Source organism: Cydia fagiglandana, chromosome 5, assembly GCF_963556715.1.
Source record: "Cydia fagiglandana chromosome 5, ilCydFagi1.1, whole genome shotgun sequence".
Classification (NCBI taxonomy): domain Eukaryota; kingdom Metazoa; phylum Arthropoda; class Insecta; order Lepidoptera; family Tortricidae; genus Cydia; species Cydia fagiglandana.
Window position 1 is genome coordinate 4688470 of NC_085936.1, and position 21273 is coordinate 4709742.

The 21273-nt window shown below is 43.0% G+C and overlaps 1 protein-coding gene across 1 annotated transcript; it reads right to left on the reverse strand.

Moving 5' to 3' along the window:
• Window positions 1-3036: 3036 nt before the first annotated feature.
• On the reverse strand, window positions 3037-13449 carry LOC134664271 (STAM-binding protein-like A). The gene is made up of 9 exons (XM_063520821.1): window positions 13193-13449; window positions 11226-11493; window positions 10385-10501; window positions 9643-9776; window positions 9075-9222; window positions 8480-8617; window positions 4925-5037; window positions 4080-4182; window positions 3037-3295 (listed from the first exon to the last, which is right to left on the reverse strand). The coding sequence occupies exons 1-9, from the start codon at window positions 13315-13317 to the stop codon at window positions 3233-3235; spliced, it is 1209 nt and encodes a 402-aa protein (XP_063376891.1). The 5' UTR covers window positions 13318-13449; the 3' UTR covers window positions 3037-3232.
• Between the last annotated feature and the right edge of the window lie 7824 nt (window positions 13450-21273).

The window sequence follows — 21273 nt, forward strand, 5'->3', positions numbered from 1 at the left end:
TATTACTTAATATAATAACGAGTAGAATTTTAGTTATTTGAGATAAACTTTTAATAAAATAATCCGAAATCAACTTTAGTATCTAATTAACCACAAACTTTGTTTCTCAAATAATTTTAAAGATACTGCGACTTACTTTTCAGTAATTCACTTCAAAATCTAACCTTTTGATTATCATAATAAGGTATATCTTCGGTATCGTCTTGGGTCGTCCCATTCGTTTTTCGTCAATTTCTTAAATAAGTCCTATTCTGCTTTCGTCACTCATTCTACATTGGTCACAATCGTAGGTGGCTTTCAATGTTGAATGAGTGACGAAAGCAGAATAGGACTAATTTAAGAACTTGACGAAAAACCAATGGGACGACCCAAGTCGATACCCTATCTTCATAAATACATAAAGAATTCAACCCTTTTAGAAACCCACACATTTTTATAGCTTAGCCACCCATAACAATAAATAGCATCGTGTTTTGCGAATATTTATAAATATAGATATTATGTTATCGTAAGTATTATACAGCGAAAATCCTCACAAATGCATCTCACTATTTCATTTCTAGTTTAAGCTTCAGTCTTCAGGCTAAACCTCTGGTTACATTAAACAATACTGACTAATTCCTTAGATATTTTTAAGTTTAATAAAATACATATATGTAGTAAGTTTAATTAAATACATAGAGGTTTATGTCTGTTTTGCTTTGTCATTGCACAAAAATAAAAAGTCCATAATATAAAGTTCTAGTTGATTATAATAATTATAGTCACAAAAAAAACCCTTTGCCGTGTCAACAACTGAATGCTTAAATTAATTGGAACAATACCTCATACAATACGGCTCATTAATTTTGATGTTGTTATGATAGTCAATATTTATTTCGCGAAATTGGGTTATTTATTACCATAGCGAAAGTTATTTAGTAGGACGAAAAATAATACACTTTTTTTTGGGCAGTCGTGTAAAAACACATTTTTAATTGAACCTAATTAACCCTTTTCCAGGCCCCACCAATCTACAAGGTTTTTCCAAAAAATCCAAATATATTTAAATGAATCCAGCTTTAATGATTAATTTTAAGACAAGTCACATTTTCGGAAAGTCCAATATAATTTGAACCTTAAATCGAATTACTAAGGTCGAAATTCTATTGTCGCGTATGTGGTCTATAAATCGTACTATGCCTGGAAAAGGGTTAATAAATCAGTACTGCGTTGCAAGTAAGAAATATAGGTTAAAACCTATGGACACTTCTAATATGGCACCTTAACTAAAGTGCAAAAGGAAGCTCGCGTGGTTTCAAACGTAAGGTTTTAGATTTATTCATGTAACAACTATAAGTACAGTCGCCATTAGATATATCGGTGCGGTCGAGGCTATCACAAATATCTGAACACGCCTCTATTGTCAAGGCGTTAGAGCGCGTGTACAGATATTTTTGAGAACCTCGGCCGCTCCGATATATCTGATGGCGACTGTACAATTCAATGATGATGAAAACTCTTGTATTGAGTATAAATTTCAAGAATTTGACTCAGTTTTAGGTTCCTATTTGCTCAAATAAAGATTTTAGCTATACGTCATACTAACCACGATTTTTTTTTGTTTTTTAGAAACGTGGTTGATTTTCAAGGATCTTATTGTTTTAAATTTAAGACTTCTCTACAAAGGACTCTACAGTACCAACAGGAGACTTTTAAATAACTGGCGCTTTGAATTATACCTAAAAAATCTGAACCGTAATGAATAGAATCAGGCGTTACTTTGCGGAAATCCATATGAATTAATACCAAAATATTACTTGCTTATCCGCGAAAAGCAAAGTAATATATTGGTATTCATTAATCTGAGTCGTCTCTTAAAACTTTACTCACATATGTATGGTCTACAATACTTGGTTAACTTGTCTGTAAAGGTAATACGTTTTAGTTAAGTCCGTTTATTTTAAGTATGTTTTAGTGAGAGCGTTTAAGGAAGTAAGTGTTCATTTCAATAATATATGTACCTATCAATGTAACCTATTATCCTGTCGCCTACTTCTGTTGTTTCTCCAATAAATAAAAAAAAAAAAAAAAAAAAACTTAGGGCTCCCAGTACTAATAGTCTTTATCAACATTGCTGTAGGTACCTAGTTATCTACTCTCATTTGCAAAGCTCATCCCATAAATAAACTCATAAAAATACAGCCTATCTATGAAATTATTTTTACGACCGTCGGTCTCTTTCGATAATTCGAGGTTAAATAAAACAAGCCTAGCCAAATGACAATCTTTCGTAGAAAACGCCAAACGTAAATTAAATAATGTTTGGAAATTATGATGGGACTTTTCGTCGCATCTGTCATCCCGGCATACTTTCATGGCGGAGTTTCATTGGTCGACAACTCGGTCGATATGTCGGCGGCCGATCGTAAGATCAGGCATATCGTGAAATTCCTAGGCATATCGTGTAACGTGAAAATCTTTGACTCGTTCCCTGAGTCGACGAAGCCCCGCTACGCGGGGTCCTATTTCTGGGCAGTTTGCCCTTCGGGCATCTGAAGCAACCTAACGAACCTATCCTACCTATATATTGGTTTAACGTGACTATCGTTAAAACAATACGCAGGAACATTACGATCTGCCTGATCTTACGATCGGCCGCCGACAGATATAAAGCGTGCGGGGACTCGATAGTTCGGTCGATGTACAGCGAGCGCGTAACTCCCCGCAGGCGGTAAGACGACCAGTGAAACTCATAATGGTATGCGTTTTAGAAATCTCCCGCACCCCGCATGCGGGGCCTATCGACCAATGAAAACAATTCCCCGCATGCGGGCCCTATCGACCAATGAAAACAGTTCCCCGCATGCGGAGCCTATCGACCAATGAAAACAGCCGGCCTAGTCAAGGTTACAATCGCTATCGCTTCGACAACGAAAAGCATTATGTCTCTCTATCACTCTTCCATATTAGTGCGACAGTGACAGTTGCGTTTCGATCGCTACGGAGCGTAAGCGATCGGCATCTTGGCTACGCGGCCAGTTCTCCGAAAGCGGGTTCTATGGCATGCGTTTTCGAAATCTCCTGTACCCCGCACGGGGGCCCAACCAATCAAACTGAGCCGTCAGATTTTTACTTTTCAATTAGCGTTTATTGAAAGTTTGTCGTGTTGGCTACGGCCTTAGATCGATGACGGGATAGTTTTGCGTTCAGGCATATACCTACAGGTACATAAAGCTAAGTGTCGGTGCGTTCATCTCCGGAGGTCCACCATTTCGACGGATGCCGACTGGTCGATGCGAATGTGGTCGACCGTCTGAAAAACAGGTCATTTGTACCTATGTCTCAACACGATGGGCCAACGCCAGCCACTCCAAGGGACGCAGCCATGCGTTAGAGGGAGCAAGTGATATTGCTATCTCATTCTACCGCATGGCTGCGTCCCTTGGAGTGGCTGGCGCTGGCCCATCGTGTAGAGGAGCCATTAACACTTGCACCATTCCACTAACCAGGGTTAACCGGTTAACCCTGGAGTTACCATGGTTACCAGTACAATTTGACACGGGGTTAAAAGGACGGTTGAACCGCTTAAGCCCGGGTTAGTGGGATAGTGCAAGTGGGCCTTACACTTTCATTTTGTCTGTGTAAAATTTGGTCCCACTCTAACAACCATATTAGTTAGAAAGAGAGAGAAAGACTTGCAGCGAACTTGTATCGTCCTAACCATTATTAATAATACTCTTCCTCCATGTTTTATAACAATACGCCATGAATTTGGTATTTAACTAGATCAGTCATCATCAGAGAGAAATGACCTGTATCCAGTAGGAGTAGCAAAGCAAGCGTTATTATTGTTTGTCCTTCTCAGTCTCACTTTTTTTTATTCCCCACCATGAATTTAGTATGGTTCATGGTGGGTAACAATTAACCCGACCAAATTACGTAGGTTATGTTTGGTATGTTGTCAGGAATTTTAAAACATATTTTTGATTTCATCGCATTGCGTATGCGGACGGCCCATAAAATACTACGTCTATTCAATACGTACAAGAAATAAGACGAAGTCGCAAGCAGAGACTAGTTGAAATAATATAACTTACATAAAAGAGCGGCGGGTCTTCGGCGTGCGGGTGAAAGCCGACCTGCCGGCAGTTAGTGATGTACTGCATACCGTGGTCTGGAGTTAGCGCGAAGAATCCAGTCCTACAAATAATGCAATAGTTCAGATTATGAGGCCAAAAAAGCCAAATCAGAGCTTAGATTATATAATGCCTATAAAAGTCGTTCAGTAGAATCCAAGCTACCAAAGGAAGCAATAATTTAATATATTTTTCTTTCGTTCTTTAACCCACCCACGGAGCGGCAGCTGACATACACAAGTCATTATACACACATGTCCCTCAATCGCTTTACGAGTTTTCCCTCGATCATAACAATCTGTTACATATGTAACTAATACCAGGGGTGCGAAACTCCTGACTTCGGTCAAACTCGGCTCCGCTCGGCTTAGCATTGCTCCGAGCAATTATTAGGGTTGGCACCACTTGACTTCCTTTTGCGTGCACGACCACAGATAAGGTAATCACTTGATTTTTGACAACCCTAAATAGCCAAAAGGGATAATGCCATATATTAGAAAGGGACAGCATGATTCGACCCTGAACCGCTGTCAAACTTCGTTTTTGTAGAAAGTTTCCTTTCTGTACGGTAGTACTAATTATTATTCTGTGCTAATACGTGAATGTGAACGCGATAAGTGAGATGTGATAGTGTATGTGTGTGTGTGTGTGTGTGTGTGTGTGTGTGTGTGTGTGTGTGTGTGTGTGTGTGTGTGTGTGTGTGTGTGTGTGTGTGTGTGTGTGTGTGCGTGCGTGCGTGCGTGCGTGCGTGCGTGCGTGCGTGAGTGCATGCGTGCGTGCGTGTGTGTGTGTGTGTGAATGCTCACTCGTTGTATTTGGGCGCACACACGATGGCGATGGCCTCGGGCATCATGAGCTGGTAGGAGCACTGCGTGTGTAGATCCACGGACGACAGGAACGCCGTCTGCGTAGGGTGCGTCTGTAACGACATTACAAAATTAACAATATTCTATCATGATCACAGTTTTGTATTATTGGCTTCGTTCGGTTCAGCATGGCTCCGAACAATTATTAGGGTTGACACAACTTGACGTTCCTTTTGTGCACCACCACAGATAAGATAATGACTTCAATTTTGACAACGCTGAATAGACGAAGCTACGAAAGGGGTAGGCGCCATGCATTAGAAAGGGCATGATTTGTTCCTAAATCGCTGCCAAAATCCGGTTTTGTAGAAAATGTCATTTCTGTACGGTAGTGCTCCTAAAAATTCAAGTGACTGAAACCGTTGTCGTATAAACAATTTAAAATATGTCTCACGAAAGTTTAATATGGTTTATGGTTTAAGACATTTATTATCTCATTAAGAATTTACAAAATTCACTTACATGAGATACACTTATAAAACAACACTTTTTATTTTGGGCTAACGTGCACTAATTAATTTAAATGTAAACAATATTATATACATAATAATTACTACAATTTACACTATAATTTATACTATAATTTTTGTAATGCATGGTAAAGCGGCATGGCTGTGCACACTACAGATGTGGTAAAATATTTGAGTTAAAAGGTAATATTATAGTCTTCTTAGTTATTATTCCGTTTCGATTTTATTTGCTGTTTATAATTTTATTAAAGGTTTTTATATTTTTATTTTTTCATTTTTATTCATCTATTATTATCTCTATTTACCGTATTTACCACATTAATTATAAGGAGATTTTTATATTAAATTGTATAATTATTTATCTATTAATCAATGGATTATTATTATTGGTTTTATTTTTCCAATTTATTAATATCTAAGTAATTTATTTTGTTTGTAATTTTTATTTTAACTAATTTAATTATTATACTTAGTATAACAATTTATTAGCTTATTATTATTTTACAGATTGTAGATTATTGAATATATGGAATTTTAGGTGTTTTTTGAATGTAGTTATAGTTTTAGACTCTTTGATATCTCTCGGTAGCTTGTTGTATATTTGCGCCCCTTCATAGACGATGCTTTTTTTTCCATAATTTGTCCGCGGCGTCTGCAGTATTAAATGATCCGCATTTCGTAATTTCATTTTTTGTACTGTGTGTTTTTTTGTGAAATTTATCTGTGAGTGTATGTCTTTTTGGAGTATTTTACGGACTAGTAAGCATGTATAGTAGATATATGACTGGGTAATATTCATAATTTTAAGAGTTTTGTAAATTTTTTTAGTAGGGGTTCGGGAATTATAGTTAAACAGGGCTTTTATCAGTTTATTTTGGGCTATTTGTATTTTGGATAGATTGGTTTTGGCTACGGTAGTGCTATTATTTATTCTGTGTTATTGATCGTGGTTTGTTATATTTATTTGTGTATCTTTTCTTATTTGGGTAATAGAATGGAAACATCGCCCACACTATTAACGTACATGGGTGGACCTTATGCATCAGTTTATTTTGGGCTATTTGTATTTTGGATAGATTGGTTTTGGCTACGGTAGTGCTATTATTTATTCTGTGTTATTGATCGTGGTTTGTTATATTTATTTGTGTATCTTTTCTTATTTGGGTAATAGAATGGAAACATCGCCCACACTATTAACGTACATGGGTGGACCTTATGCTCTTTGTAATAAGGTCCACCGAAGTACAGTAGGAGTGTTGCTGTTTGTACGAGAAATTTTCTCAAAATATCAGGAGACCTATGTTCAGCTGTGTCATAGCATTTAGCATTACGAGTAATAAAGTAACAACATACCCCTCTTATTCATAAACGTCTATTAAAGTTGACAGGTCGATAATAATCGTTTGTCCCTTTCCGACGTATTTGTATGATGGAAAGGGACTAACGATTATTATCGGCTTGTCAACTTTAGTAGACCTTTATGAATAAGGGGGATAGTTGTTACATGTATCCAGCCCAGCGTGATGAGGTTGTTCTGGTCCTAGTAGAGGAAGATGTCCTCCTCGTTGTTGGTGCTGCACGAGTCCGCGGTGCCGGTCTGCTGCGGGATGATCACGTGCATGATCTTCAGCTGATCACGTTCCTGCAGGACGAGTGAGTAGCTACATAGTTACATGTATCCAGCCCAGCGTGATGAGGTTGTTCTGGTCCTGGTAGAGGAAGATGTCCTCCTCGTTGTTGGTGCTGCACGAGTCCGCGGTGCCGGTCTGCTGCGGGATGATCACGTGCATGATCTTCAGCTGATCACGTTCCTGCAGGACGAGTGAGTAGCTACATAGTTACATGTATCCAGCCCAGCGTGATGAGGTTGTTCTGGTCCTGGTAGAGGAAGATGTCCTCCTCGTTGTTGGTGCTGCACGAGTCCGCGGTGCCGGTCTGCTGCGGGATGATCACGTGCATGATCTTCAGCTGATCACGTTCCTGCAGGACGAGTGAGTAGCTACATAGTTACATGTATCCAGCCCAGCGTGATGAGGTTGTTCTGGTCCTGGTAGAGGAAGATGTCCTCCTCGTTGTTGGTGCTGCACGAGTCCGCGGTGCCGGTCTGCTGCGGGATGATCACGTGCATGATCTTCAGCTGATCACGTTCCTGCAGGACGAGTGAGTAGCTACATAGTTACATGTATCCAGCCCAGCGTGATGAGGTTGTTCTGGTCCTGGTAGAGGAAGATGTCCTCCTCGTTGTTGGTGCTGCACGAGTCCGCGGTGCCGGTCTGCTGCGGGATGATCACGTGCATGATCTTCAGCTGATCACGTTCCTGCAGGACGAGTGAGTAGCTACATAGTTACATGTATCCAGCCCAGCGTGATGAGGTTGTTCTGGTCCTGGTAGAGGAAGATGTCCTCCTCGTTGTTGGTGCTGCACGAGTCCGCGGTGCCGGTCTGCTGCGGGATGATCACGTGCATGATCTTCAGCTGATCACGTTCCTGCAGGACGAGTGAGTAGCTACATAGTTACATGTATCCAGCCCAGCGTGATGAGGTTGTTCTGGTCCTGGTAGAGGAAGATGTCCTCCTCGTTGTTGGTGCTGCACGAGTCCGCGGTGCCGGTCTGCTGCGGGATGATCACGTGCGTGATCTTCAGCTGATCACGTTCCTGCAGGACGAGTGAGTAGCTACATAGTTACATGTATCCAGCCCAGCGTGATGAGGTTGTTCTGGTCTTGGTAGAGGAAGATGTCCTCCTCGTTGTTGGTGCTGCACGAGTCCGCGGTGCCGGTCTGCTGCGGGATGATCACGTGCGTGATCTTCAGCTGATCACGTTCCTGCAGGACGAGTGAGTAGCTACATAGTTACATGTATCCAGCCCAGCGTGATGAGGTTGTTCTGGTCCTGGTAGAGGAAGATGTCCTCCTCGTTGTTGGTGCTGCACGAGTCCGCGGTGCCGGTCTGCTGCGGGATGATCACGTGCGTGATCTTCAGCTGATCACGTTCCTGCAGGACGAGTGAGTAGCTACATAGTTACATGTATCCAGCCCAGCGTGATGAGGTTGTTCTGGTCCTGGTAGAGGAAGATGTCCTCCTCGTTGTTGGTGCTGCACGAGTCCGCGGTGCCGGTCTGCTGCGGGATGATCACGTGCGTGATCTTCAGCTGATCACGTTCCTGTAATGTTCAAAATTATGCATTAATTGAACGTATTACAAACGCGGCGCGCCTCCACGCGAGGCCGAAGACTCATACATAGAACAATTAAGATTGCAGGAACCGCTCAACTGTCGAACTCTCTGGGCTTTTGGCCCTGCGCAGAGCTCGGCGTTCGCATTTAGGTAATTACTTGTACCTTGTTCTGTCTAAGTCCCCAACCCGCATTGGGCCAGCGTGGGGACTATAGCCTAAACCCTCTCATGCTTGAGAGGACTTTGCCCAGCAGTGGGACGTATATAGGCTATTATATATACTATTGTTCTGTGTTTGAGCACTTAACTCTCGCAACTTGGTATTTGGCCTTGCGTGGAAGTGCGCCTCTTTCGGATGCTCCGAGCCTTTGGCCACACGGCGCGCAGGCCCCACAGACCTGACACCATCCGTTGTGGTGCTGTCTCTGCAAATGTGGACTAACCAGTTTGCCAGCCAGGATGCCACAGGTCTCGACGTCTTTGCGAGTGTTGGGCTGGGCAAGCCGCAGGAACTGCGCCATCAGGCCCGCGGGCACCACCACGGCGCGTAGGCCCCACAGGCCTGGCACGAGACCTGTTGTGGTGCTGTCTCTGGAAAGGTAAATATTATGATGTTAATCACAAATTGGAGAGTGGTGTCCAATATAACCATAACACAAATATTTTCATACTTAGAGACACTTCATACTTATGATATGGATAAAAATTGTATTTGCTGATCTATATTCATATGGATAAAGATAGTACTGTCAGGTTTGTATCAAAATGGATAAGAATATTGGCTGGTTTATATCAATATGGATAAATGGGGATTGCTCCGTAGCCCCTCGGCTCAGTGTACCTGCGACACATCAACGCAAACAACGGCACATGGCATCACTGCTCGGAGCAGGATCTGAGGGAACGCCGATGCCTACTGGGCATCCATCGTGTAAAAAAGGAACCTCGACACGAAAAGAAGAATATGGATAAGAATACTGATTGTTTTATATCCGAATGGATAATACTTACTGATGCGAAGGCGGGATCAGTGGTGGCACGGGTTCATAGTGGTGCGGCGGCGCGCGCGGCGGCGTGGCCGCGAAGTCATCTGGATAAAGCACCCCGTCCACCGGCGGCGCGGATGGGGACAATGCCCATTTGTCCTGGGGAAACAGATATGATGCAACTCAGCTGAAACGTCGGAATTTAAGGTAAAAACACAGACAAAACATCCTCCAGACTGAGCATAGTTGCGCTACCCCCTCTGCCACGCATACGGTAATTTTACTCCATGTTCAAGTCGAAAGTGTCTTTGTGTGACGTCCGTGTCTTTGAACGGACCAATCACGGCACGGGACTTCGCTCACCTCAACCCGCGCACCCCAGAATTTTTGGCCTCATCGGTTGCATGAAATAATTGCTCAAAACTCGGTCTAGAGGATTCCTAGTCTAAAGGGTAAAAACAATGAAATTATATCACGGTAGACCCGTTTGTGACACAAACTTTGTGTAATTAAATATGTGTACAAAACGCGAGAAGTATCTAATATCTCAACCGCTCTTGACACAACGTTGCAACAATCATCCGTCAAGAATGCAGTGGCCATTGATATATAATTATTATCCCATCACAACAGATGGAAACCTGAAATGTATAAATTTAATTGATTTTCAAATATCATATAGTATATTATATTATTAATCCATCGAAATACACACGGACACATTGTATTTCACAATCAAAATAGCCAAAATTAAATATGATACATACAGCATCCCTCAAATGTGGGTGATCCCGTCCGTCCTCGTCGGCCTGCAGTCTCTCCGCTAACTTGGCATCATCTTGCTCTTGCTTTCTCCTCTGCTCCTCTGCTAAACGTCTCTTTACCTAAAACAATTCATCATCATCATCATCAATATTTAATAGCTATGCTCTTGTCGGTGGAGTAATTGCTACTTATATTTTTGCTGGGCGAGCCTTTTAACTCCCTCGTACGACACGACAGAAACTCTTTTATTTGGCTGAAATATGTGAGCCTGGGCCTTCCTCTGCCTTAATTTTGTCCTCCAGGATGTTTAAAAAGAATCTGTCGTGCCCTGTCAGGTGCTCAACAATGGCACAGTATGATTTTAGACTGATAATTGTTTAAGTATTACCACTTGATACCTAAAACATTTATCAGTCTAAAATCATACTGTGGCATTAATTTAAATATTTCTGAATACATGTTTGTTTTAACAGGATATGAACTGATATTTCTCTAATAAATCTTGTAGGAGAAAATTTATGTTATAGTAGCATATTTGGTATACGAAGATCTTCCCTATAAGCAAACCAAAATAAACATACAATATTGTAGGTTTTGGCTAAACAAGCAAGGTTACTAAAATTCATGCCTCATTAAAAGTTACATTTGTCTCTGTTTGACCCAATGGTTGACTGGCTAGGACTAGGACTAGGCATTAAGTCCGCGATTTGTACATATTTCCTGTGTTTGTTCAATAAAGTTTAAATAAATAAATAAATAAGAGTTAATTTATATATAGTTGTGTAATGGTTTGAATTTCTTTTAAAGTATTTGGTAAAGATCAAATTCAATGTGAAGACAAACCTCATTCTCCTGATACAGCTTATGATCTTTAGCAAACTGCTCCAACAGTTTCTGCTTCAATTTCTCAGCTTTAGGCATCACTTCCTTCAGCTTGGCCTGGTTCACACTCTTCACCTGCGCCGGCACCGACGCATAGTCCGGGTGCTTCCGCATCTTCTCAAGAAATAGCGTCATGAACTTCATGTATAAGATGTATGCATTCTCAAGGCTGCCTTCTGCTAGGTATACGTTTGCCATACGGACCATTTCCAAGCCTGATCGGTAGTATCTGAAATGAAAAAAATAACTGACTGATTAAATACATATTTTATTTAGCTTTGCCATAGTCCGTTAAACCGAGGTAACTAGGGGTTTTTACAATATTGTCTTTGGTTACCACAATAGTTACTCATGAAATAAAATTATGAAAATGGATTATTGAATTTAAAATAGAATAGAATAGAATGTTTTTATTCGTGACAAAACTTAATAGATAAAATAACAGGTAATACTACCACGGTCACGAAATGGTCCCGACTCAGCAGGTGCTAGCACAAAACATATAAGTACAGAAATCAATCTACATACAAAGCGCGCTCGAGCAACGCACACATAGACACTGCTCACGGACACGATATCTCGGACCGGTTGGGACCACTGCGAGCGCGAGTGCCATTCGCTTGAGACACGCGTCTGTGAACTTTTTTGTGCAATAATGGAGAAACAAAAAAAAAAGTTATTATAACTGTATAGTGGACGGTTGTTTAAATTCAACATTAAACGGTGAATTGTCGTTTTTTAAGCTACCAGTGGTTTTAGAGAGAATGCGAATGCCAATTTATTACATTGTACATGAGAATGCGAATTTATTACACTTTAAAATATAATAATCGTGCATCTCGCCCATCTCGAAATCATCGCAAGATATTTTCTGTGACAAATTTATAATATAACAATGACATTAAAATTAAAATACCTATTTTAGTTATTAAGTGTTATTATTAATTTATATTTCCATTTTTCCCATTTCATACTCAACAATAAATCAAACAATTAGATACGAGATACGATACGATAGATACGAGTGCCACTACCACAATCGTTTTTGTGCATAAGCCATACTTCGCAACCCTAGAGCGACCGCCGAGCGTAGGTATGAAAAGTAAAAGTACATACATGTGATTGACTTCTGTTCCTATCTGTTTTGTGGTGCTAGCCTAAAGGCTAGAGCTGGTCTTCTGTCTTTATATACTTACATCCCAAAGTTTTTTCAGAAAAAAGTGTTATTTTAACTCAGAATCATTAGGACTATTGATTTAAAAAAAATTATCATTTTTTCTTACAAATTTTGGGTGGGAAAAACTAAATGGTACACTTTTTCTAAAAGTGCTCAACTGATACATTTGGATAATATGTTACGTAAAAATGTATTAGGTCCCAATCCACATTGGGACCAAAAGCACCTCAAGAGACCATAGCAAACCTCAGTTTACTCCTTTAGGATTTACATTAAGGTAGTGATTTCCATACAATGATATACGATTAATATGATTAGGTCCCTTGTGACATTGACATTCAGGTAATGAGATGAGAAGACAATTGTAGATGACAATTACGTCCACAAGCATGTATTTCATAGATTTTCAATCATAGGAAAAATAACCATTTGCTTTTGATTGCTGAAACTAAAAGCAATCGCTGCTTTGTCGACGAAATTATCAATGTTGTTCGTTGTTTAAGAAACACATTAGTGGAGAGAATAGCCCCTATAATGGAATTAGTCATATTGACCTTGTGTCATTTAACTAATATATAAATTAAGATACACAGCGCTACTATTAAATAAAGTAAATTTGTATGAAGGATGATTTGATACATCATTCAAACTAGTTATAAACATCAACACAGTATGACTCACAACATGATGCAACTCAAGGACTATTTTTACTGGTCACCTACTCGTCACGACAGTATAATTTCGAACTCACCTCCTCGGAGGCACGTTAGGGTCCACCTCAACCATGGCTCCATAGTTAGCTAGTTGTTTGACTCGCGCCGAGGGATCTAAAGAGGCCAAGTCCACCTGTCTAGAACGCTTGTCCTGTGACTGCATTATGTCTAATAACAACACCCCAAACTATTAGTAGGAAAGTTCACCAATTACAGATTATATTTGAGTAAGGGAAAACTGAGAATAATCGGTGGAAATTCCGATTTGCGCTAGTGATATTGCTTAAAGTTTTCATTCCGTACTGTCACTGTCAAATTGTCAATGTCACCTATGTCACAGTCATTCTTGTCACTGTCAGAAGTCACAGATGGCAGTGCGTTCTGATATTTGCTCCGAGTGCTGTAAATTAAAAATAGTACATTTCGATGCTAGTGCGGAAGGTATGTCATTACTTCACGAGTACCGAGATATCTTGCCACGAGCCGCAGGCGAGTGGCAAGACTCGGGACGAGTGAAGAATGACATTTCCGCACGTGTATCGAACGACGTTTTTTAATACAGTTGCGAAAAAATAAGAAAAACATTGTTAATCGTATACTAAACAAAAGTGGTAACAGTGACAGCTCGGTTAGACGTCGTCTTTAAGTATATTATATCTATGGGCGTTTGGCAGCTATTCCGTTCCATTCAGTCAACTTATTAAGAACGGAATTTTCAATATTGAATATTAAAAAATAAACGTGTTATAATGATGAAGAGGTAAGTAATTAAATATGAAAATGTAATATTTTTCGTATTCTTATATTAACGGTAGGTTTTTATGCTGATTACGACGTTTAAAGGAAACTAATATTAACACTCATCAATAAGTAGTCATGAATTGGAACAAGTATAAATTAAAAAAAATTGGAAAAGTAAAAAGCACTAGTTCGAGATAACCAACTTTCCGCACGCTAAACAGCTACGTAAAGTAGCACTTTTTGAGCAACTGTATTAAAATACTAAAGTTAAAAAATAAACGTGTTATAATGATGAAGAGGTAAGTAATTAAATATGAAAATGTAATATTTTTCGTATTCTTATATTAACGGTAGGTTTTTATGCTGATTACGACGTTTAAAGGAAACTAATATTAACACTCATCAATAAGTAGTCATGAATTGGAACAAGTATAAATTAAAAAAAATTGGAAAAGTAAAAAGCACTAGTTCGAGATAACCAACTTTCCGCACGCTAAACAGCTACGTAAAGTAGCACTTTTTGAGCAACTGTATTAAAAATATATAGCTGCAGTTAATATAAGAATACGAAAAATATTACATTTTCATATTTAATTACTTACCTCTTCATCATTATAACACGTTTATTTTTTAATATTCAATATTGAAAATTCCGTTCTTAATAAGTTGACTGAATGGAACGGAATAGCTGCCAAACGCCCATAGATATAATATACTTAAAGACGACGTCTAACCGAGCTGTCACTGTTACCACTTTTGTTTAGTATACGATTAACAATGTTTTTCTTATTTTTTCGCAACTGTATTAAAAAACGTCGTTCGATACACGTGCGGAAATGTCATTCTTCACTCGTCCCGAGTCTTGCCACTCGCCTGCGGCTCGTGGCAAGATATCTCGGTACTCGTGAAGTAATGACATACCTTCCGCACTAGCATCGAAATGTACTATTATGAGCATGAAAACTTGCATATGGAAAATTTCTATTTACTGTGCCAAAGAGTATATTATACCACAGAATAAATAATAGTACTACCGTACAGAAAGGAAACTTCCTACAAAACCGAAGTTTGACAGCGGTTCAGGGTCGAATCATGCTATCCCTTTCTAATATATGACACTATCCCTTTCGGCTATTTAGGGTTGTCAAAATTCAAGTGATTATCTTATCTGTGGTCGTGCACGCAGAAGGTAGTCAAGTGGTGCCAACCCTAATAATTGCTCGGAGCAATGCTGAGCCGAGCGGAGCCGAGTTTGACCGATCTCAGGAGTTTCGCACCCCTGATTATACTTGGTCAAGTAAATCTGCGTTTCGACGATGATATTGTCCTGTTCTCATCTACAGCTACAGAGCTCCGCGTCATGCTGCAGGACCTAAGCAGGGCAAGCCTTGAGGTTGGATCATAGACTTATAATATATAGAGACGGTGTCTCAGCGAGCTGTCACTGTTGCCACTTTTGTTTAGTGTACGATTAACAATGAGGCCCACGTTGCTGTAGCCATGTCGATAAAGTCATATCGATAAACTATCGACATTTCTTGCAATTTTAATTTTACTTCAAAGGCTTAACGATACCTAAAATGACCAAAAACGCTTTTATTCTTTATTGTAGTTATCAGATCACAATTTTATAGTCACGCCCCAGCAGGGAACCAAGGGAAAGTTCAGATATTTAATTAAAATACATAAATACCTCCTAAAATAGGTGTTCCGCAATAATTGAATTATATTATTATATTATAATATATTCATTATCCATTAGCATTTCAATTATGTTTATGTTTAACGAAGATATTGAAGCTTCAATTAATCGCTATTTCGTTCCGCTGTGTAGCGTTTATCGGTATATAACATGATTAAAATCGACTTTTCACATCCCTAAAAGAGCACACATATACGCTTTTACGCACACATACACAGCCTGGGCGCATCAAGAAAGGCAACACTTGATTTGAAGTCCACCTTGTCAACAGTATGGTTGTCCTTTTTTGACAAACGGCATTTTTAAAAGAGCGAGGAGTGAGAAATGATACTAGTTGCTGCGCCGTGAAAGAGAACAGAAAACATTGGGCCCTTGGGTTGGATTATCAATGAACATGTCAAAGACCAAGCTCATGACCAATAGTGCACCAATAACAGTAGAAGTGGACGGCAGAGAAGTAGGATATGTCCATGAGTATATATACCTGGGCCAAATTGTCTCCTTCCAGGCACGGCAAGACAAAGAAGTCGCAAGACGGACCGAGAATGCCTGGAGGAGCTTTTGGTCCATGAAGGAGCACATGAAGGGAAACCTACCTATATCACTCAAAAGAAAACTGATGGACATGTGCATTCTCCCCATCCTTACCTATGGAGCACAGACTTGGTCTTTGACAAAGGTTCAGAAATCCAAACTCAAGGTTTGTCAGCGAGCCATGGAACGTAGTATTCTGAGCCTGAAATTAACCGATCGCATTAAAAATACAATACTACGTTCCAAAACTGGAATAACTGATGTAGCTGAAACTGCCGCCGAGCTCAAATGGGATTGGGCAGGACACGTCAGCCGTATGCCAGAAGACCTGTGGGCCAAAATAGCCACCCGTTGGGTCCCACAAATTGTAAGGCGTCACGGTAGACCTCGTCGGAGATGGCGGGACGAGCTTGACGCTTTTGACAGAGACTGGTGGGAGACTTCTAAGGATAGGGATACGTGGAAGAATAAGAGGGAGACCTTTGCCCAACAGTGGGACAATATAGGCTAATAATAATAACAAATTTACAACTTTCTGAGACAATGTCTTTCAGATCCATCTCTGAATCAGAAACCTCAGGACTCAGACCGAGCTGGACGCCCTGGATCGGAGGGTCCGGTCACTGCTCACCACACATCGCATGCTACACCCACGCTCGTCAGTTATGAGATTGTACATCCCACGGAAGTGTGGAGGCCGAGGCTTCCTAAACGCCAAGGATCTCCACAACCGCGAGGTGTACAATCTCAGGAATTATTTCTTTAACAACGAGTGTGGGATGCATCGTGATGTGGTGGCAGTAGACAGGAACCTCACGCCGCTCTCCTTGGCAAACGAGAACTGGCGCAAACCTGTGGTACTAAGTACTGCGGGTCGCAAGGCGGCATGGGAGAGTAAGGTGCTACACGGGCGGTTCTACAAGGCCCTCACGGGACCCGATGTGGACCTGCTCGCGTCGGTGAACTGGTTACGATTCGGGGACCTCTTCGGAGAAACCGAGGGTTTTGCCTGTGCAATTGCGGACGAAGTGATGATGACGAACAACTATCGGAAATATATCCTGAAGGACGGTACGGTCGACATTTGTCGGGCATGCCGCCGTCCCGGAGAGTCACTCAGGCATATTATCTCCGGTTGTTCTCATCTTGCTAACGGCGAGTACTTGCACAGACATAACCTCGTAGCCAGAATTATTCACCAGCAGCTTGCCCTCCTATACGGCCTTGTGGACCGCGAAGTGCCGTACTACAAGTACTCACCTGCGCCAGTTCTCGAAAATGGTCGTGCCACGCTCTATTGGGATCGATCTATCATCACTGACAGGACTATTGTTGCCAATAAGCCTGACATCGTGCTGATAGATCGATCGCAGCGCCGGACCGTGCTCGTCGACGTCACCATCCCCCATGATGAGAATCTCGTGAAGGCCGAGAAGGACAAGTCCAGCAAGTACCTAGACTTAGCCCACGAGATAACCGCTATGTGGGATGTTGACTCGACGATCATTGTTCCTATAGTCGTGTCAGCGAACGGTCTCATAGCGAAGAGTCTCGACCAACACCTAGAGAGACTCTCGCTGGGTGGTTGGATCAAGGGTCAGATGCAGAAGGCGGTAATTTTGGACACGGCGCGTATAGTACGTCGATTCCTCACTCTGCGGCCCTGACCACCGGCAGCTTGGACCCTGCCCCGCTGCCGGCGGCACCCTAGGTTAGGTTTTTTATAATGTGTTTATATATTTTTGTTATGTTTTGTAAGTGTTTTTATATTTTACTTTTATACTCACATTGTAAAACCCTAACCTAAGACCCTAATTGAATAAAGAGAATAATAATAAGCCCGCAGGGCAGCTTGTGGCGAGCTGTTGGGGAGTAACGACCCCACGGACCCGAGTGCTCCCGAGAGTCGGTCAGGGTCTCCGTCTCCGGCGTGTCTTCGTGGGTCGGAGTGGACCCCAAGGGGACCCGCAGGACTCTCAGCTCTGGCTTGCCTTCATTGACCGTCCAGAGAGGAGTCGCTTGAGCTATATGCTCCAGGGGTGGAAGTGAAAGATGCATAAAGCCCGCTCCACACTCGTGCGCGAATCGCGGCGCGAAGCCGCGAACGCAAGTCTGGAGTCGATTTCGCATATCAGCGAACTAGACTCCACACTCGCGTTCGCGGCTTCGCTCGCGATTCACGCGCATAGTCTGGAGGGCGCTTAAGACGCGAGTTGGCACAGTGGCTGGTAACAGCCACTGGGTAGAAAGCGGCGCACACCTCTCGACACCCCTGAGCCGCTCACACCGATGTTGCTCCTGGTCGTCTTTACGACGGCAGTTTCAGGGGCCCATCTAGTCAGCGGCGAGTCACCACCTCCCTCGATAACGGTGTTAACATTGTTATGGCAGGTGTCCGGACCTCTTTGCAATAGACCAGTTTCATTGTCCACCCAAACTTCAATCTATAGACCGGAACATTGTTCACTTTTTCTACAATAGTCCCAATGCCTGCTGCGACCGGTTCATGGGTGTCTATTGTTGCGCCTGTGAACGGGTTCCAGCAGGCGTTCTACATGACATTAAAGCTCTCCAAAGGGCCTCTACGTGTTGGATCTGTATCCCTACGCAAGCCTATCAAAAGACCGGGATTTATAGGCCCGTGAAATCCAGAAACGAGATACAAATAATAATAACCCCGCGGGGGCAGCTTGTGGCGAGCTGACGGTGAGTGGCGACACCGCGGACCCCTATTCCAGAGGGCCCTGTCATCTGGCCCTCGCCTCTGTGCTTGCCTTGATTGGCCGGTCAGAGTGCGGGACCTATGCTCCAGGTTGGAAGTGTAAAATGTCATAACGCCGGCGGCCTGCTGAACGGATTACCGGGATCTGGCTACCGCAGACTCATGCACCTCTCGACAACCTTACAGCCGCTCCGAAGTATTGCCCTATTGTCGCACTGTGCGTGGTCGTCCAGAGAGGAGTCGCTAGAGCTATATGCTCCAGGAGTGGAAGTGAAAGATGCATAAGACGCGAGTTGGCACAGTGGCTGGTAACAGCCACTGGGTAGAAAGCGGCGCACACCTCTCGACACTCCTGAGCCGCTCACATCGATGTTGCCCCTGGTCGTCAGCGGCAAGTCACCGCCTGCCTCGATAACTTGTGAAAACATTGTTATGGCAGGTGTCCGTGCGTCTTTGTAATAACCCAGTCTCATAGTCCACCCAAACTTCAATTATAGCGTGTGACAGGGACAGCACGCCCACGCGTGCGTTAGAAAGGGATATCACGCCTTGTGAGCGTCTTCCCAAGAGAACCAATCGCGGTCGACTCCCGGCTCGCTTCTTAACAGATTAAGCCGCGGGTCAACTTCTGATAGGCGCGTGTGCCGCCATGTTGTATCGCGTGATCGCTGAGGGCGCTGCGCGCGAGTCAGTTCGGTAGCCGACACCTTTGTGTACAAACGTATGCGCGTATCCGACCCTACGACCGATCATAGCTTTGTTCAATTGTAACAGTTTTAGTATTTTAATGTGTAGTGGACTGTGTTGTATCGTAATCCGTGTACTTTAAGTTTAATAAACTGCTTTTAACTTCAGTGCCGACTATTACTATACCCACGCCCGCTATATTCTGGCCGCCCAACGTTTTTGGGTCTAGAACATTCGATCAACGCGTTCACAAAGTGTACCTGCCGGCCACGACTTGTTTAAAAGAATGCCTCCACGTCGGCGTCGTAATGGGAGACTCTCGTTGGGTTCACAAGGGAGCACCGAGTCAATCAACGAGAACAGTATCACCATGAACCAGGACGCCCTAACGGCGGTGTTGACCACCTTGCAACAGACTCAGAACGAGTTTTGTCAGCAATTGCTTCGCGAGGTGAGGTCCTCGACTCCGTCCCAGGCCGACGCCACGGCTGCTGCCATCGCTGCGGCTGCTACGTTCGCTGCAGCTAATGGTAACTTCGCACAATGTACGGCGCGTTACAGCGGCAGCAAGGAGGAGCACCTGGAAAGCTTCGTGGATAACGTAGAAAGCTACAAGTCATGCATGCATATTACGGACGAAAATGCGGTTCGCGGTCTGTCGCTACTGCTTACCAAGGATGCAGGAGTTTGGTGGCAAGGTGTAAAGTCACAAGTAAGGACGTGGGAAGATGCGCTCGGCAAGCTGCGAAGTGCTTTCGGCGAGCGACGCCCTCCTTTTGTAATATACACAGAGCTTTTCTCTTTGGTTCAAGGTGAACAAAATACGGAGATTTTTGTTTCGAAAGCCAGAGCGTTGTTAGCTAAACTGCCACCAGAAGACCTTAGTGAGCGAGTCCAAATAGATATGGTATTCGGGCTCTTAGATCGCCGCATAAGAAAAAGATTAAAAAGAGAAAACATAGATACGTTTGATACGTTGTTGAAACATTGTCAAAGTATTGAAGATTCACGCAAAGAGAATCATGTACCCGTTGCGGCAAAGAAGTCGAACGATCGTAAAAATTCTACGACAGCGAGCGTTTCGCCGAATCGCGCAAGGTCGCGCGCCACCGGTACGGGCGGCGTTGCTAAGCAACGCGTTGCGGCCGCCGAAGGTACCTACGCTTCAACGTCGCGTGCGCCGTCTTCTTCCGATCAGGCTGACGTCAAACCTCGCCGTTTGTATTGCGTTTACTGTCGTCGCGGCGGGCGCAGTAAAGACAATTGTGAAAGGTTAAATAAAAGTGAAGATAGTGATAAAACTGATAAGTGCGTAGAAAATAAGGTCGTTGAAAAAGTGAAGTGTTACGGTTGCGGTGCCCCTAATGTTATTCGGTCCAAGTGTCCTAACTGTAACTCTAAATCGGGGCTGTCGTTTTATTCGCTCGACGTAGTATCCTGTCACGTCGACGACGCCGCTAACCCGCGCGAGGGCGGGTCGAGCGGACACGATTCGTCGCAACATGCATCACCGCCGCCGCCCGACGCCGCGAAGGCGCGTGCTTGGCACGGTGAAACTCCCGCCGTACGGCTCGGCGAAAGTCCTGCGCGCGCTCACGAGTGTTCGCAAGAGCGCGATACTTACGCCGCCGGTCGCGGAGCAGCGGCGCGCACCGCGCGCACGGCAAGCGATGCGCCGGTGCCAGGGACAAGCGCCGGCGCCGCGCCGAGCGCTAACCCTTCGCCTGCGCACT

Coding starts and splice junctions, on each gene's coding strand:
- LOC134664271 (XM_063520821.1), bottom strand. CDS start 13,317: ATGCAGTCACAGGACAAGCGTTCTAGACAGGTGGACTTGGCCTCTTTA. Junction 9,777..10,384: donor ACCCACATTTGAGGGATGCT/GTATGTATCATA, acceptor CTGTTTCCCCAG/GACAAATGGGCATTGTCCCC. Junction 8,618..9,074: donor GCATCCTGGCTGGCAAACTG/GTTAGTCCACAT, acceptor TGAACATTACAG/GAACGTGATCAGCTGAAGAT.